General features: G+C 61.6%; 1 protein-coding gene across 1 annotated transcript in view; it reads right to left on the reverse strand.

Moving 5' to 3' along the window:
* Window positions 1–1,177: 1,177 nt before the first annotated feature.
* The window catches only part of NTSR1 (neurotensin receptor 1), a 49,299-nt gene continuing 31,457 nt past the window's right edge, over window positions 1,178–19,019 (reverse strand). The window contains exons 2-4 of the mRNA XM_045444026.1: window positions 8,392–8,593; window positions 4,334–4,424; window positions 1,178–3,459 (exon numbers count right to left, since the gene is read on the reverse strand). Coding sequence (XP_045299982.1) covers window positions 3,210–3,459; window positions 4,334–4,424; window positions 8,392–8,593 — 543 coding nt within the window. The 3' untranslated portion in view covers window positions 1,178–3,209. The remainder of the gene's footprint in view (window positions 3,460–4,333; window positions 4,425–8,391; window positions 8,594–19,019) is intronic.

Here is a 19,019-nt window from a genome sequence, read left to right on the forward strand (position 1 = left end):
GCGACCAGAGATGCTTCTAGTAGAACCTGGAGGGAGGATTCCTCCCTGTGCATGTGCTGGAATAGGGATCCAGGCTCAGGAACTTGCAGGAGGGGCTTGTCCAGAGCGCTGGCCTCCCGGGGCAGTGGCACTGAGGTGTGGTTAGGGTTCCAGACCGCCTTCTCACTGACCCCAAAGTTTTGTCTCCTTGACTGGCCTGGAATTCCACCATTAGAATTTTATTCCTTTGGCTATTCTCGTAAAATGTCAGTGCACCTATTGGAGCTTGCCGGTGAGTCCCTCACATCTGGGAGTGAAGGGGTGTCGTGAGCCATCCCTGCTGGGAGGGCGGGACACTCATGAGGAGAGGCAAGGGAGTGTTTGGAGCCTCACCCCTCACCCCTGTGCCAATCAGAAGGGAGCCGCGACTCAGCTGGAGGCAGCAGGTGAACGAAGGACTCCAGGAACCCCGGAAGGGGGAGGGCACGTGGCCCGGACTCTGGCGCTTCTGCACAGGCTGTTGAAGGGGCAGGTCCCCCTCCCCGCGCCCCCACCTTTCCAGGAGCTTCCGCTCACGCACACGGGGCAGGCTGGGGCCTGGGAGGCTGGCATCTATGGGCTTGTGGTGTTTCCCTGCAGCCGGGAAAGACGCTCTCCCTCCCGCCCCCAGGCTGGACACCTCGGGGACGCCGCCCATGAGGGACGAAGGTGTAGCAGGAGAAGCCCGAAAGACGACGAGGGGTCGGCTGTGCCAGAGGTCAGGGTCAGTGCTCGTCCCCATCCCCAGGCGTCCCTCGCCTGCTGACCCCTGGGGAGAAGCTCACTGGCTTCCCCGTTTTCTAGGCCGGCCCCAGGGGCCGTGGAGACCCGAGTCACAGACCCCCGTCACGAGGCCACCTCTGCGCTCAGCCCGCGGACGAGGAAAATGGACGCACGGAGGGCAGCGTGCTGGCCGCACCCCCAGGTGGACCCGGTCTCCCCGACTCCAGGCCTCGAGGCGGCCCCGTGGCTCATGGGGTCTTCTGTGCAAACTCCTCCTTCTGCTGCTGTTCCCTGCTCTGGTGGCAGCAGGACCCGAGCTGGGGGATCCCGGCCTCCAGTGCCCCCAGCCTTTGGGAGATGCCACCAGAGCCCACGCGGTTTTGGCCAGAGGGCCCCAGTGGAGGGTTGTCCGCCGAGCCAGAAAACGCCCGACGAATGAGGGGATGAACAGATGTGGGCCCACTGGCCCCTGGACATAAGAGTCCCAGCCACGGGGGCCACTGTCTCCTTTATTGAGAGGCTCAGGGGCTTTGTTCTTGCCGATTACGTCACGGGGACGGGGGCGGGGCGGGGGGGGGCGCTTGAGCCGTCGGGGGGGTTTCGCATCACTGCTGACCAGTCACACCGGACACTGTTCTCTGAGACCGGCCTCGGGAGCTCCAGTGCGACGTGGCCAGGAGCTGACTCCACGGGGCTGGACGGCACGGGGAGGGGGGCCCGGCTGCGCGGCTGTGTCTCTACCTGCACGAAGTGCGCACACGGGAAGGCGGGGTCCTTGAGAGTCGGACAGACTTGGGGCTGCGCAGGACCCCGCCCCCGCTGCGACTCGGAGGCTGCGGGGTGGTGGTGGGGGGTCCCCACCTGCGTTGACTCTGCCCCCACCCCGGGGAACCGTCCCTTCTGTCCATCCTGGGCTGGGCCCTCCAAGACGGTCGCGTGAGTCCTGGCCGAGAGGGAGGAACGGCCCCACCCATTTGTCAGGCGGCTGAGCCGGGGCGCGAGGACCCGTGCCCGAGGCGTGGAGCGCCAGCAAGGGTCCAGGCCCTCGTCCCGACGCCCACCGCCCAGGCCCAGCCCGGGCCCAGCCGCCCTGCTCACCCGCCCAGAGCAGACGCTGTGCCAGGTCTGGGCTGGCCTCGGCCCCTGCGTGGGTGGCCCCTGGGTCATGGGGCCGGCTGTGGACTGACCTCCTCCCCCTGCCCCCCTGGAGCTGTCCCTGGTGGACGGAGAAGGACCCCGTGGGGTTTAAGCAGGACACGGTTCGTAGCGGGGCGCCCATCGACATCCTCCCATCCACCTTGTCATTTTCGTGGGTGGGACATCGAGCCCTGGTCACCCAGGACAGGGACCAGGCCTCCTGAGTCCCGAGTCAGGGCTGGTCCCAGCCGCTGGCCGGCCCGACGGTCTCCCTTCAGGCCAAATACGCTCCTGAGCCTAAGGAGAACCTGGGCTTTTAAAAAGCCTGTACCTCTCTTTCCAGGCACTTCTGCCCCTGTCTCCTTTGGCTCGGGGGACCGGCCAAGGCCGGGACCAGGCCACCCTGCCTGGAGACCGGCTCTTCCAGACCAAGGAGGCGCCTGCCCCTCTGGGTCCCCGGAGCCGGGGCTGCTGCCTGCTGGCTGTGATGGACGACGCCGGCCGGCGGGCTGGCTGTACTCACGGCTCCCCGTCCTCACCTGTGGCCGAGTCCCCAGAACTGGCGTCTCTCTGGGACCCGGCCAGCTGCCCTCCACTCCAGGGAGCCGACCCCGAAGCAGCTCAGAGCTGGGCAGCGGGAGCTCACCCGCACAGCGGACAAGAGCCCGCGGGGACGTCCCTGGCCTGGCCTGGGGCGGGGGGTGTGGAGACAAGACTCCGCCGACCTGGCCTTGCCTCCGCCAAGCCAAGAGGACTTCCAGGGCAGCCCCCCAGCAGCTGGCATCCCTGTGGAGCCCGCTGCTTTGGCGAGGAGGCGGGAGAGGAGGGGGAGGCCCGGGTCCGGCCGATGCCCGGCACCCCGACCCCCGGGTGGTCTGTGGGGACACAGGGAAGCTTCCCGGGAGTCGCCCTTGGAGGGGGGCCATCTGGCTGCCTGCTGTACCAGAGGAGGGTAGGGGTCCTCTCCTCGCCCCCCTGAGGCGCCAGGACCTCGGCCAGCCTCTTCCACCCCTCCCCACCCCCCGCCAGAGGCACTGCCGCCCCCAACGCCCGCCTGGCCCATGCCTTTCATTTCTGTCCACCCTCAACACACAGCCGTCTGGGAACAAAGAAGTCTGCCTTTCACCCAGCACTAATTTGTCCTCATTAAAGGCCCTTTCTGGATCCGGGAGAGGAACAATCTCTCCGTGGCGTTCAAAGAGGAGAGGAGGGAGGGGTGGGGCGGGCTGAGGGAGAAGCTGAAAGAAGCGGGGCCTCGGGCCTCGGGGGACCCCTCGCCGCCCCAGGGGTGGGGGTGGGGGGGGGCTGCCGAGCGGCGGGGCCCCACCCGCCTAGTACAGTGTTTCCCGGGTGACGTTGCTGGAGAACGTGTGGTTGCTGGACACACTGTTGGTCCTCCTGGAGAAGGCTGGCCTCTTCCTCCTGCGCCCCCACAGGGGACAGAGGCAGGCCAGGGTGGACAGGAAGGCCTGGCGGAAGTTGGCGGAGACCAGGTTGTACAGGATGGGGTTGATGGCGGAGCTGACGTAGAAGAGGGCGTTGGTCAGCATGTAGAAATAGTGGTAAAAGTCGTAGAGGAACCTGGAAGGGAGGGGCGAGGGCGGGGCGCTCATACCCCGCGGCCCCCACACGGGGGGTGGGGCCTGGCAGCCCCCCCCCCCCGCCCCGGCCGGCAGTAGCGCGGGCTCGGGTGGTGGCTCGGGACAAACTTTAGAAAACGCCTTGTAAATTTTTGCCCCGGGGACATTCCGTGGTAAGTTCCAGGACTCCGGCTTGTCTGGAGAAGCCGGACGTCGTGGCCACACCCCCGCCTCGTGGCCACACCCCCGCCTGGGGGGTGCGGCCGACCCGCCCGGCGCCTCCAGCGCTCCCCGCGACACACCTGCCCTTCCGCTGGCTGGGTCCCAGCACAGCTGGGCTGCGGGAATCGGCCGCGCCCTGGCCTCAACCCAACAGCCAGGGCGGGAACCCCTTCCGGCCTCCTGGACGGCAGTGTACCTCGCCCTCAGGGGAGGGCGTTCTGGAAGCTTCTACACTGCCTCCCGGACTCCTCCACCAGATCTTCCTTCTGCTGGTTTTGCCCTGTGTCCCGTGGGTGTGGCTCCCCCTGAGTCCCCGGGGGTGCTCCTGGCAGCTTGGCCAGCCTGCGCTGGCCCAGCCCCCCTCCCACATCCAGCAGGGCCGGCCCTTCCTTGTCTCTGTCTAGATCTCTCAACTTGTCTCGTGCCCGCTGGCTTAGGGGCTGCTTTCCTTCTCTGCTGCTACCTGCTCCTGGGCACCTGTCCCTCTGTGAACTTCGTCCTTCCCCCAGCCCGGTCACAGCCACAGCAAGGACGTGTGGGGACGTGACCGGCACCCTTGCCCTGAGCTGCTCTGCTCAGTGACCCCCACCCCCCATGCCCACCTGCTGTGGGAGCTTCTCCCAGCCCGAGCCCCACCCCCTCCTGGTACTCACGGGGTCCACTGCGTGTCTGAAATGTAGCAGAACATGAGACGCCGGACGTGGTAGGGCAGCCAGCAGACCACGAAGGCGATGACCACTGCCCCTGAGACACAGAGAGAGGTGGGTCTCCGTGGGGTGAAGGGCCGTGTCCTGTTATGTGTGCAGGAGACCTAACACTTGTAAAAGTGCAGACTCAGGGCAAGCTCTCTCAGCATCCTGACGACATTTTGTTTTGCAGAAACAGGAAAACCCATCTTAAGATCCACGTGGAGTCTCGAGGGACCCCGGAAACGGTCTTGGGGAAGAACAAAGATGGGGGGCTTTCGCGTCCTGATTTCAAAACCTACCATGAACCCACAGTAATGAAAACAGTGTGACACTGGCTTAAAGGCAGACATAGAGACCATGGGATAGAAAGAGAGCCAGAAACAAGCCTCACGGATATGGTCAAATGACTCCCTATGAGGCTGCCAGGACAGGACCATTGAATGGTCTCTTCAACAAACGGTGTCAGGGAAACGGGCAGCCACATGCAGAAAACCCCTACCTCACGCCCTATACACGATTAGCTCAAAGTGGATCAAAGACCTGAAGGTAGTAAGAACGATGAGACCCAAATTCTTAGGAGAAGCGGAGGGCGCAAACCTGATGATGTTTAATTTGGCAGGGATTTCTTGGATATGGGATCAAAGGACACAGTCAACAGGATGAAAAGGTAACACACAGAATGGGAGAAGGTATTTACCTAGCATATCTGCTCAGGGATTAATATCCAGCATACTCAGAGAACTAAACTTGAACAGCAAAAATCAAACCACCCGATTAAACATTTAAAAATGGGCAAAGGGCTTGAGTAGACATTTCTCCAAAGAAGACACACAGATGGTTAATCGGCACATGAAAAACTGCTCAACATCACTCATCATGAGGGAAACGCAGTCCCAAACTATAGTAAGATCCCAGCATGCCCAGGATGGCTACTATTAAAGAAAAAAGCCCTCAGAAAATAGTGATTTTGGGCGAGGATGTGGAGAAATTAGAACCCGTCTGCGCTGTTGGCGGGAACGTAAAATGGCATGCCTACTTTGGGAAACAGCATGGCAATTCTTCAAGACATTAAAAACAGAAGTACCCCAGGACCAAGCACTTCTACTCCTGAGGGTGTTCCCCAAAGAACCGAAATCAGGGCCCCGAGCAGACGTTTGTACACCAGCAGCACCACTTACAATGGCCACAAGGTGGGGCAACCCGAGTGTCCACCAACAGATGATGGGATATTACTCAGCCTTAAGAAGGGGGAAGTTTAACTGGTGCCACAGCCTGAGTCTTAAGGACATTGTGCTCAGGGCAGTAAGTCAGACACCAAAACACAACGATTCCACTCCCGTGGGGCCCCGAGAGTAGTCAAATTCAGAGACAGAGAGGAGGTGGCAGTTGTCAGGGGCTGGGGGGGTGGGTGGGGGCAGAGTCTCGGTTTGTAAGATGAACACATTCTGGAGATGGATGGTGGCGACGGCCACACAGTATCATGAATGTACGGAATATCACCTAACGGACACTTAGAAATGGTCGAGACGGTACATCGTATGCTGTGTGCGTTTTACTATAATTAAAAAGGGAGTGACAGAAAAGCCAACCGCTAGGGAAAACCCGGGGCTGGCTGGCCCGGTGCAGAGAGGAGCGCGGTCCCCGAGACAGCACATCCCCATCCTGGGACTTGGGCGCAACTTCAGGAGGTGCTCGGTTTGGGGCCCCAGAGACCCGGGCCTGGGGGAGGCCCCCCGAGGGGAGGGCTGTCCTACTGGCAGCAGTAGGAAAAGGGTTGGAGGCATGGGGCTATTCCGGGAAGCCTGACCCTGACAGGGCGGAAGCAAATGCTGGGACCCTGACCACCGGACACAGCGTGCTGCTCACTGGACACGAGGTGACCGTGAGCTGAGTAACTCTCATCGATAATATTGTGATGATCAATGCTGAAAGGGCAATACTTTGGAAATACTAAACCTAATCAATTACTAAAATTAATTTCATCTGTGTCTTTTTACTTTTTAAATATGTTGCCACATCTCAGTGGTCACTAGACCATTTAACATTTAACCGTCATGTGTTATGACACTCTGGACCTCTTTCTTCTAAGAACCAGGGGCTGCTGAGGGACAGGTGGCCTGGGGCAGAGGCCCAGAGGCCTGTCTGCTGGGGTGAGGGTGACAGCAATTGGGAAGGCTGCTGGGCTGGGGGGAGGCACAGGTAGGTGGTCAGGGTAGGGGGTTGGGTCGGGTGGGGCTGCCTTCAGCAGAGCAGGGCGGGGGAGGCAGGTGTTTGAAGAAAGAACTCTCCGCAAGGAGGCCACCTCTGGGCACAGGAGACACCCTCATGGCGTCCCACACACGGAGCCCCACACCCACATGAGCATAAGCTCCACCCAGGGCTCTCCTGTGACGGGGGCTGGCTTGGGACCTTTGTAGGGGTTGGTCTTCAGGATTCCTTATTAGAACGTGGGTCACTGTGCAGGGGGGCTGCTCTTCAGGCCTCTTTGCCTGGCACCTGACGGCACGTGATAACCCCACCTCTGCTGCTCGATGACTGTGTGAGCGAGCTGGCTCACCCGGAGACGTGCTCAGGGACTGAGTGAATTGAATTGGCGAGTGGATGAGTGATCAAACAGATGGGTGGACAGATGGAGGGATGGATGTGTGGATGGCTGGAGGGACGGATGGACGGATGGGTGGGTGGGTGGGTGGATGGGTGGACAGATGGGTGGACGGCCGGGTGGACAGGTGGGTGGGTGGGTGGATGGGTGGATGGATGGACAGATGTACGGATGTGTGGATGGATGGAGGGATGAATGGGTGGGTGGGTGAACGGATGGACGGATGAACGTGTGGATGGCTGGAGGGATGGATGGGTGGGTAGATGGGTGGGTGGGTGGATAGGTGGGTGGGTGGGTGGGGGGATGGATGGATGGATGGATGGATGGATGGATGGATGGACGGATGGAGGGATGGATGGGTGGGTGGGTGGACAGATGGACGGATGAACGTGTGGATGGCTGGATGGATGGGTGGGTGGGGGGATGGATGGGTGGGGGGATGGATGGATTGATGGATGGAAGAATGGATGGAGGGATGGATGGATGTGTGGATGGATGGAGAGATGGCTGGTGGGTGGATGGAGGGATGGATGAACATGTGGATGGCTGGAGGGATGGATGTGTGGATGGATGTGTGGATGGATAGATGGATGGATGGATGGATGGATGGATGGATGGATGGATGGACAGATGTACGGATGTGTGGATGGATGGAGGGATGAATGGGTGGGTGGGTGAACGGATGGATGGATGAACGTGTGGATGGCTGGAGGGATGGGTGGGTGGGAGGATGGATGGATGGAAGGATGGATGGGTGGTTGGATGGATGGACGGATGAACGTGTGGATGATTGGAGGGATGGATGGGTGGGTAGATGGGTGGGTAGGTGGATAGATGGGTGGGTGGGGGGATGGATGGGTGGGGGGATGGATGGATGGATGGATGGATGGATGGACGGATGTGTGGATGGATGGAGGGATGGATGGGTGGGTGGGTGGACAGATGGACGGATGAACGTGTGGATGGCTGGAGGGATGGATGGGTGGATGGATCGGTGGGTGGGGGGATGGATGGGTGGGGGGATGGATGGGTGGGGAGATGGATGGATTGATGGATGGAAGAATGGATGGATGGATGGATGAATGTGTGGATGGATGGAGGGATGGACAGGTGGACGGATGGGTAGATGGATGGATGTGTGGATGGATGGAGAGATGGCTGGTGGGTGGATGGAGGGATGGATGAATGTGTGGATGGATGTGTGGATGGCTGGAGGGATGGGTGGACGGACAGATGAATAGGTAAAGGAGTGGAGTTAAGAGCACCCACCCCTGGCTGGGGCTGACCCTTGAGTCTCAGCTCGGACTGCTCCGTTTCCCGGGTCTTAAACTTTGCCCTGTTTTGCAGTGTGAGGCTCACAGCTCTGCCAGCCCCTTGCCGCCACCCGGCCCACCCCCCAGAGGGCCCGGCAGTTACATACGTAAGACCCGAACGCCGTGCCGCAGGGCCTGGACCCTGCCAGGCTCGATGGACATGTTGAATGAGCTGTGTTGGTCCCCAACTGCGCACACCTGGCCCTGCTCAGATGCCTGGCTGACCATGATGGTCAGCTTGTTGGCGATGATGGTGTTCAGGATGGAGATGACCACCATGGGGAACACGAAGGACATGAAGGTGTTTACCTGCAGGGACAGAGCAGGACAGCCATCAGGCTGGCGTGCAGGGGACGCTGCCCTGGTGCCTGTCCCTCCGGCTGGGGGTCTGAGGCCCGGAGTATGGAAGGTGCTTGGTCTTTCGCGTCAGACTTGTAGACATACCCCCCACTTCCTGCCCGTTTCCCACCCACTCCTGGCTCAGAGAGCGGTCACAGAGTCTTTGCCATCTCAGGGAGCCACTCTGCATGGGGTTCAGCCTGTAGACAGTGTGGTGTGCCCTGGCCGTGGTGAAGGGCTGGGGCTCTCTGTTTCCAGCTCTGGATACGACATGTCATGGGTACATCCCTGAGCATGGCACTGCCCCTCCAGGAAGGCTGAGCCCAGCCTGTCACCCTGGATGCAGACAGCTCACGTCTGGACAGAAATGGAACGCCCTTCCCCTGCCCCCCCCCCCACCCTCTCCACGCATGAAAAGTGCTTCTTACTATTCCCTCTAACTTCCGTGTCCTTTGCACCTGGGGAAACTGAGCCACAGACAGGGGCTGGACCTGTACAAGCCCGAGTCTGGCCTTGCCGGGACACCAGGCTGAGACGGACATTCGCAGCCACCTCGCAGGGGTGGCCCTGGTGGGCGGCGGGGAACAGGTCTCCTATGGAGCTGGACCTAACGCGGCCACCGCCTTATTCTTCCGGAGCGCTCCTGTTGTCTGGCGCCCCTCGCTCCCCCACGTGGCCTCGCCCTCAAGATGCCACAGCGGGTCTGTCCGTGGTCGGCTGCTCCGAATGTTCGTTTTGAACTTCACGTTCAGAAAAGCTTTTGGTTGTGCCTGGCTCTGCCGGGCAGCTGCAATCCCTCTGGGGAGTTCCAGGGTGTCTGCGCCCAGGGTTCCCTGGGCCCCGGGCTGCACCCCTGCTACCTCCTAACTCGGTTTGCCCGCAGCCCTTGAGAGCAGAGCTAAGGGTCCTCCACGATACGCAGACATGGTGTCTGCACCTCTGTCCTGCTCATACAAGCAGGGGACGGGGGGACCAGTGGCCGCCAAGAAATGCCAGAGGTTCCCAGATGGGGACGTTGGCAGGTTTGCTCCGCGGCCCTCTTGGCGGTCAGGCGTCTGTCCAGAGCGGGGCAGGCTCACACGCCTGCTCTCTTGAGGGCGCTGGCTGAGGCCTCCAGAGGCCCTGCCCACCCACACAGTGTTCCAGAACCCACCTGGGAGATGGAGAGGGCCTCCAGGAGGCGGTGGCCGGAGGAGACCTCAGTGCCATCTGAACAAAGCTCTGCTAGACTAGGGTGAACGGGCCCTCGGGAGGGCCTCTCCCACGTGCTGGCCCCAGTGCCCATCACTCACTGCCGGCCCGGGGTTCCTGACAGCCCCTCCACCAGGCACCCTTCTCCCCCACATCCTCAGAGCTCGGGAGGCCCGAGATGGGGCCCCATCCCAACTCCCTTGGTGAGGACACTGCTGGCGTGCGGCAGGGCGGCTCCGGGAAGGCTTCTGAGGCTCCTGCTGGGCTGCGGGCTGGGCAGGGGTGCAGGGGGACGCTGTGTCTGGGCCCAGGAGACAAACTAATTCCCTGTGAGTCATCGCAGCCCGGTATTATTTAAACAGAACAAACGTATCCAACACAGATTTTAAATGTCAAAACATTTAAGATACCATACCTCGCTGAGCACAGGCAGTAGGGACCGCTGCCTCGGAGGGCCAGGTGGGGGCCACGGGCAGGGGCCAGGGCCCTGCCTGGTGGGTTAGGAGGTCTGGTGTGAGGCCCGCTGTGGTTCCCCTCGATCCTGAGGTCTGCAGCGAGGAGAGGGGGCCTCACCCTGCAGGCCAGCCCCGGTCAGAGGCTTGGGCCAGGCCTGACTTCCAGGGCCAGAATGCCTCTCCTTGGCATCCCCCACCCCTGCAGCCTGGAGGTGGGCATAGATCTGGATTGCGGAGGCACTGGGGGGCACGCCTGGCTCTGGGGGCTTGCCTTCCCTTGTCAAAGCTCACAGCACGGACGGGGGCCCGAGGCGGCCTACCCGCAGACAACGAGTGAACAGAAGCACCTCTCATACGCCTGGTGCAGAGTCTCCGGGAACACTGTAAATGTCATCCCAGGAAGGCAAGGAGGCCAGGCGAGGGAAGCCAGGGCCTCCCCAGACGGGTAGGTGCAGGTGTGGATGCCGTGCCTGGTCCAGGCATTTGTCCCAACAAGACACAAGACTTGGGAACAGAGGCTGATGCTAAAATGCAAATCGAAACACGTCATCTAAGAATGGCCAGGAAAGCTCTAGAAAGGAAGAGCGATGGGTCAGTACCGGGCAGGGAGGCGGCAGCCTACCACCCACTTAGCAAATACTGACCCACGAGACAGACTTGCTGCGGACACTCTGGCACAGGGGGAAGGGTGGACGCGGAGACCAGTGCAGTGCAGACGGGCCAGAAATGGTGCCCAGTGAGGCAAAGCGTGGTGCTGGGGAAAGAGGGCAGCATGTCAGGGAGAGGGGGCAGGAGGGTGGCTGCCTGCAAAGCCAGGAGACTGGACCCTCAGGGCCTGCTGTCTCCGCCCCCTTCCCCGGGCCCCTCCCCCTGCCTCCCTGCAACTGCTCACCCTCCAGGTCCCTCCAGTCGCCGCATCCCTAAAGCTCTAGGTGGGCCCTCCCTGGACAAATGCAGGCCGTTTCTGCAGCCCTGCACCGTTTACATGTATCTGGTGAGAGCCGACCCCAGCCTCTTGTTCAGGAGGGACCTGGGGCAGGGGTGGGGGAAGATGCGGGGGGGCGCCGCCCGGCCTCGCTGGAGCTCCTACAGCCGCTGTCTGCAGCCGCTGCTCCCAGCCTCTCAGTTTTTCTTCAGCAAAATAAATATTTCCTTATTCCCCTTAGGACGATCTGAATTGGTTCCCGAAATTTGTACCCTAACTCACGGAGATCCCACACCAAAAAGACAAATCCAGATGGAGCAAAGATTAAAACCTAGAAAGGAGAGCCACAAAACAGTACGAAACTGAGGGAATTTCAAAAATAAAGTTCGGGCACTGCTATTAAAAAAAAAAAAGATGATGGAAAAAAAATCAATTCTCTCAGCCGTCGGAGAAATTCCTGTCCCGCCTCGCCTCCAGACATTCCCGTAACCCCAGCCCCGGCCATCCTGCCTCAGTCTCCCCGTGGACTGTGGCGGCTTCGAGCTGGACCCAAGAGGCCAGCAGGAAGCAGACTGCCCAGCGGGAGCCTCCAGAGGCCCAGGTCCTGGCTTTGTCAGCCCAGCACCTCCCTCCCAGAGCCTGTCCTCCGTCCCTGACGCGGTGGTTGAGCGCCCTCCCCCGTGGCCCTGACTGACCGTTGGGCGAGGTCTGGCCACAGCGGCCAGCCTGCTTCGGGGAGGTCAGGTCTTCTGAGCTCCAGGCCACAAGCTGAGCTGCCTCCCCGCCTCCCGCCTCCCGCCTCCCTCCGTCCCCTGCCTCCGGGCTCCGCAGCCCTGGCCGGAGCTGGAAACCCCTGAGGCGGGCAGGGCCTCCAGGAAGCAAGGGTTGGGGGTGGGGAGGGGAAAAGGGAGGGAGTGGGGGGTTTGACCTTGGCCTCAGACACCCCTGGTGGTGCGCTGGCTGGCTGGCTACGGCTTTGGGCGGTTCCAGAATGGCCTCTTAGCCTTAGCTTTCTCACTTCTGAAAGGGGGACAGTAAGAGAGCTCAGCTCAGGGCTGAGAGCACGGTCCATACTCTGGCGCCCAGGATGTTACTGGGGGACCCGCTTGGGGACGGAGCCAGGATGCTCTGAGGCGCTGTCACCGCGTCCTGTCCGAGGACTCGGGGCTGGTGTCTGCCCCCCAGCACTTGTAATCTCGTGAGGGGGTGGAGTGGAACGTTAAGCAATGAAAAGGAGGTGTGCATCTAGGGACAGAGGTCTCCCTGGGAGGCAGGGCCGGCCCCCAGTCCCGGGGGGTGTATACGACAGGCCTGCCAGCCTTCGAGGGGCACCACCGTGGATGCGGGCAGCCCGGCCCGCCTCCAGGCCCTCGGTCAGCCAGGGGGTTCTCCACTGAGACCCCTCTCCTTCCCTTTTCAAAGGGCCTAGTCTCACTCCTCCCTTCTTTTGTTCTGCACTGGGGCCCAAGCCTCTCTACCTAATCCCACGCGTTTAGAGAGAGAGATGGCCCCGGGTTCACACTGCTTCAAGGCTCAACTAGCAGCCTGCGGTGAGCGGAAAGGCACAAAGCAGGGTCAGGTCGTTCGCAAAACCCAGAGGTTCGGCTTCTCGCCCAAACTCTCCACTGTAGAGACCGCTGGGGCCTCCTCGGTGCCTGGAAGAGGACCCCCTCCCCGGCAGATGAGCAGCCCCAGCCCGGCCCAGGCTCACAGGGGTGGCCCCTGCCAACTTCCAGGTCAGACTCCAGTGGAAAGGAACATCCCTCAGACCCAGCGAGTGTGGCCCACGACTCTCCACTGGGACAGCCACGGCTGCTGAGGGCGGGGACGGCCAGGTGGGTCATCCAGAGCCCTGGCATGCCACCGTCCCTCAGCGCAGCCTCGCTCGAAAAGCAAAGATCCAGGAACAACACCATCTGGGCTGGTTGATAAGTTACGACGCGTCCACACCGCGGGGCGCCCTGTTGACATCGGGAATGAGGCGGACTGGATGCTCCAGGGTGACAGGTGAAAAAAGCAAGCACAGAGCAGCCAGGTGAAGTAAGGAGACAGCTCCATGCTGGCGTCCCCAGGAGGGAAACCCAGCAGAGGCCGACATGGGCGGGGAGGGTCTGGGGAGCTGGGAGGCTCCTGTCATGTCCTCCTGGATCGAGGGCACCGGCATGGAATAAGGGCACACTTGGTCTGCTTCTCCTGCGTGTGCGTCCCTTGCCCCCTTGGTTGCATGAAAATCACACGTGTCACCCCGCCTCCCCAGGACTGGGAAGCGTGAGGGGCCTAAGGGACCAGATCTCAGCGGCTATGTCCGCATTCCAGGGGTGGGACAAAGGTAAGAAAAGGGGCTTGCAAGGTGACACAGCCCAGGGTTTCCCATCCCTCGTCTGACAAGCACCCCGGCGCTCTAGCTGCTGCTGGGACCTGGAGTTCAAACATCTGCCACCCAGCAGGGACACGTAGACACGGACCAGTGTCTAGAAAACAAGACAGGGCACCACGGAGCTGCACACCGCTCTGTGGGTCAGTGCCGGCCACAGGCCTGGGCTTTGGTGGGACAGGTGGAGGACCAGGGCAGAGGGCACGGCACGTGACCTGGAGGGGCCATGCGAGTCATGGTTAGTGTTTGAAAGGCCAGCACGGGGAGGAGGGCCCCAGGCACTGGGTGCCGCCTGGGGCTTAGCTCGCCTGCTTCCGGCTGCAGCTGTCGGCCTATCCGACACAGCCCATCCCGCCACGACGGCCCTAATAGGCAGACTCTGGCTCAACGCAGAAAGGACATTTTGAGGGCCTCTAACTTCCCCTTTCTCGATACACAGACTTTAGCTAAGCATGAGCGGGATGCTTTCCATGAGCCAGAGAGCATGCTCGGAGCCCTGCCTGCCACTTCGCTGAATACACGTCAAATCAACAAGGCAGAAGCTGTCACTATTCACACCTAATCGAAGAAGCAACCCAGACCCAGCTGTGAGCCCGGACCCAGTCTGACTCACAGCTGGAGTGCCCACCTCCCATGTCACGGGACGTCTTATAGGCAGGGAGCAGATGAAAGGAAGATGAAGCATCCATTTGTATGGGCAAGAGCCACACCAGGGTGCGGGACCTCATCCTCACACGGGAAGCTTCTCCGGGCATGTGGCTTGCCCTCAACTGCCCAGAGTGGATGCTGTTTTTGGGTGAGTGCAAATTAAAGAAATTTTTTTTAAATTTTATTTTGGAGGGGCGCCTGGGTGGCGCAGTCAGTTAAGCGTCCGACTTCAGCCAGGTCACGATCTCGCGGTCCGTGAGTTCGAGCCCCCCCGCGTCAGGCTCTGGGCTGATGGCTCAGAGCCTGGAGCCTGTTTCCGATTCTGTGTCTCCCTCTCTCTCTGCCCCTCCCCCGTTCATACTCTGTCTCTCTCTGTCCCAAAAATAAATAAACGTTGAAAAAAAAAAATAAAAAAATAAAATAAATAAAAAAAAAATAAATAAAAAATAAAATTTTATTTTGGAGACAGAGAGTGAGCAGGGGAGGGGCAGAGAGAGAGGGAGACAGAATCCGAGGCAGGCGCCAGGCTCTGAGCTGTCAGCACAGAGCCCCACGCGGGGCTCAAACTCACAAACTGTGAGATCGTGACCTGAGCTGAAGTCAGACGCTTAAGTGACTGAGCCCCCCAGGTGCCCCGAGTGCAAAATTTTGAGAACAACTTCTAGTTCAAAGACCATGACTCCTTGGTGATCTCTCAGAGCTGAACCTCTGCATTTCTGTCCTTTGATCTCCCTTCGGCTCCACTCTGGTCCCCATGCTCCTCTCTGGCTTGAAACTTCTGGAAGAGGCTGGGCAAGTCACTGGGGACTCGGTGAGAGACGATGCTCCAGCCCAGGAGCCTGGGGGTTCAGCACCATGGACAGTGCCACCAAAGCAGATGGTGCCACTGGGGGCCTGGGGTGGGGAAGACCTGGGGCGGGGGTCAAGGAGTGGGGGGGGGGCAGGGGTGAGGGGCTGGTGTGGGGGAGGTGGGCTGGAGTCGGGGAGACCTGAGGTGGGGACCCCAAGCCAGCTAGGAGCAGGGGCCATCAGGAACACTCCACCGGTCTCTAGACCCTTCCTATCTTGATGAGAAGAGGGCGAGCACCCGTAACCTGTGTAGGAGGCACTTCCCCACAGCCCCGCCCGCTGCTCCTGCTGCCGGCAGCCCTGCACTGGGGAGGGAGTCTCCCTCCTGTAGTGCGGGAGCCACAGAGGCCACAGTCTGAGAGTGAACTTGAGAAACAGGAGCCCCTCTGGAGCCACATCCTGTCTGTTCCTGGCGGTGCTGCAGGGCTGGCACCAGCTGGGCTGCTGGGAGACCCTCAATCGGATTAGGAAAATCGCCTTCCCAGGACTCCTGCCCCTTCCTGAGGACCGGGGAGGCATCCTCCAGAAGGAGCAGGATGGCCGCTCCCCTGGGTCGCAGGCTGGAGGCGCACCGGGGGCCCGGCCTTGGCTGAGAGTTGGGGGACTCACGAGCCCCCGCGGCAGCTGGGGTGGCGAGCTGCCTCGTGGTTATGCCGGCACCTCTCAAAACCACACGGAAGCCATCCGTACGGTGTGGCAAGCTGTCGGGGGGCGTGGGCCGAGGGCCTCTTTGCTGTGTTGTCAAATATCTGTTGGCTAACAAGCCCGTGAGAATGTTCAAATCAGTGGGACATCTGTTAAGTGGCAACAAACGGGCTTTAAAAATCCTTGACAAGGACCCGCGGCAGAGCAGCGAGCGGGTGTGTGGCAGTCTGAGCCTGGGGCACGGCCCCCACTTTTGTGCCCAGCGGAAGGAGGGCAGGAACCTTAGTGGTCACCTAACGCACAGAAACCATGGCCCATGTGGCGAATGCCCGGCTCTTGTCCCTACCCGCCCCTCGTGCTGTGATGGTGACCCTTTTCTTGTGGTGACAAAGTCCTTCTTGCAGGATGGCTCCCGGTGTGTAAGAACCGGTTCCTGCCAACCCCACCACGCAGGTTCGAGCCGATCTGACCAGGTTTGCTAAGCCCTTTGTGTGCATTTTCCTAACGTGCGGGGAATTAATTCGACTCTGAGGGATTACGACCAACTCACGCAGCACAGAGCATTCTGGAGGTTTTGCGTGAGCCTTTGACAGAGTTCGAGGTGTCGGGGCTCTGCCCCATGCCAGGAAAACCTGGGGACCCGGTCTTGATCAAGACCCCAGGGTGAGGGGGGGCACACACGGATGTGGGGGGTGGGTTTCCAGGGAGTTTAGCAGATCCCTCGGCTGTGCCTGGGGGAGGGGTTCGGAGAGGCGGGGAGCTCACACACCGAGGGGCCGAGAGCACGAGCAGGAGCACCGACCGCCGGGAGAGCGGTGCAGGACCAGGGCTCGGCCTGGGGGCCGTCCCCACCTCGGTGCCGTCGCCCACCCTGTTCCCCGTGTTCCCGGCATCACAGGCAGATGGACGTGTGGCCCCACAATTGTGTTTCCTTGCCACGTAATTGTGTGCGCAGTTTAGCAAATATCCTGTTCCTTCCCAATTTCGAATTACTGTCCCCTTGGCCACTGTGCTCCGGAGGACATCTGCTCTGTACTCATCATCTCCGCTCCTCCCAATAGAATTAGTGCCCTTTCCCTGCTTTAGGTGAATCTGATTATGGTGGACCCAGAGCCGAGTGGCCGGTGTGAAGGAGGAGGGCCGGGGGCAGCCACTCACACCCCAAGCCCAACTCGGCCCGAACGTGGCTCTGGTTTCTTCCCACGCTGACCAGCTCCTGGGCCCGGACGGGAGTCTGTGCCCTGGCTTAAGTCCCAGCGGTGACACCACACACTCCCTCGGCCAGGCTTCCTCCGGGGCTCCTGTCCCCGGACAGCTGTGACCTCAGAAACGGTGGTGGGGTCCTCTGCCCCTGCTCCCGCCCAGCCCCACCCAGCGAGGGCCCTGGCTGTAGCTCTCAGCAAAGCGGGAAGGCCAGCCGGCGTGCCGCCCCGTTACCCCAAAGCGGACCCCGATGCCGTGAGCAGCCGAGAACTTCTTCCTTCCATCCCGAGGACACGGCGCGTGACGAGTGGGGCCCCACTCTGCTTTTCTCCTCTCCAGCCGCAGACTCTGCCACAGCAGATAGCCCTGGCCAGTGGATTCGAGACTCGCGGTTCTCCGTGCATGAGTGCGCGAGAGAGGGTCGCGGCGGGGGCGAAGGGCCGAGCTTCCTGTTTCTAGATACTGGAGCGCAGAGCAAGGCGGGCCCGGATTGGGGTCTCGCCAGACGACTTGAGTGCGTCCGTTCCCAGGCTGGGCCTGTCTCCCACCTATAAAGAGGGAGGTGGGCCGGTCCATCTCGAAGACCCTGGTCCTCGGGAATGAGGGCGGCCCGGGCCGGGCACTGCTCGAGGACCACGCAACATACCCCTGGCCTCCGGCTCCTGTTGTCAGGCAGATGGCAGCTTGCTGGAGGGACTCCACTGCCCGCGGCCGTGGACGCCTGGCGCTGTTGGTGTTCCGAGCCCACGAGGGTAGAGGGCTGACTGGCTGTAGGGAAGCCTCGCTGTCCGGAGGGCCACGACTTCCCGTGTTCCACTCATGGACCATCAGCTTTTCTTTTCTCTTGCGGGAGCTCAGTGGCAGCTGGGGCAGCTTAAGGGGACTGGGTTGTGTGACTCAGGCCTCCCCATGATTCGGGCTGTCACCTGGACATGGGCCCCGGGCGGTGGCTTCTTCCCAGCTCGGGAACCGCAGGCTTGAGCAGGGACATGTCCTGCCCTGGCGGCTCCTGTTGGAATATTCTGGAGCCTCCTGGCTGCGCCCTCCCTTCTGTCTACCCACGCCCTCCTGGGTTCACCAGCCCGTCGTCCTCTGTCCTCTGAATGCACTGGCACCTGGGCTCACCATCTGACCTTCAGAAGCATTTATTGAGCATCTGATGTACGCGGGGTGCTCTGCACAGACTGAGGTGAGTGCGGAGGACAGGTAAACACACACGACTCACGGTGGGCACGAGACACAGGCTGGTGGGGGGACAAGATGGGTAGGGCCTGGGAGCCAGGAGGGGCCCAGGCCCGGAGAGATGCCACGGTGGCCTGCGTTAGGGCGGTGCTCACGGGGATGGACACGGTGGGCCACCGAGGGAGGACCCAGCAGTGTCAGGCAGGAGGAGTCAGGGAGAAGCCAAGGGGGGCCCCATGAGACTCGGCCTCTCTGGTGGACCCGGGGGCTGCGCCTCAGAGGCGTGTCTCCTGCTTTAACACCACCCCCCACACGGACATCTTGGCCGCTAATGTCCCCCCCCACACACACACCGGTCAGAGGGTCCCCCTCGCTTTTTCCTCCAACAACCTGAGTCTCCTTCTCGTGCAAATGTATCAGCAAAGATGCTTTCCCGTCATCATCAGCCCGTCTGGGAAGATGCCTTTCCTCGGGAGCCGGGGCATCCCCCCCCCCCCGCCCACGGCGACCCCCTGAGGCGCATGCCAGGCGTTCGTGACACGTGACTGGCTCCCCTTCAGTAGGATCAGAGGAAGCCGCAGTGTGGGGCTCTCGGGCTGCCCTCCCGGCCGGGCCCGGGCAGGCGGGGAGATGTGGGCAGAGGCAGGCAGAGGGCGAGAACCGTCCGTCTGCCCCTGGGAGCACACGGGACGCCCCGACAGGCTGGGGCCACCGCAGGCCGGCGGGCCCGGTGCTGCCGACCCAGGTGAAGGGTGCCGCCATCCGCTGCCCTGTCCACGCCGGCCCCTCCACGCCCAGCTGGGTTTTCCCCCCGACGGCTTTGCAACGGCCACTCAGAGGCGCTCGGAGGCCTCGCTCTCCCGGCGTGGACGCTTCCCGCTCCCGGTGGGCAAAGCGGCACCGGAAGGCGCCGACCTGGCCACT

Source organism: Leopardus geoffroyi, chromosome A3, assembly GCF_018350155.1.
Source record: "Leopardus geoffroyi isolate Oge1 chromosome A3, O.geoffroyi_Oge1_pat1.0, whole genome shotgun sequence".
NCBI lineage: Eukaryota > Metazoa > Chordata > Mammalia > Carnivora > Felidae > Leopardus > Leopardus geoffroyi.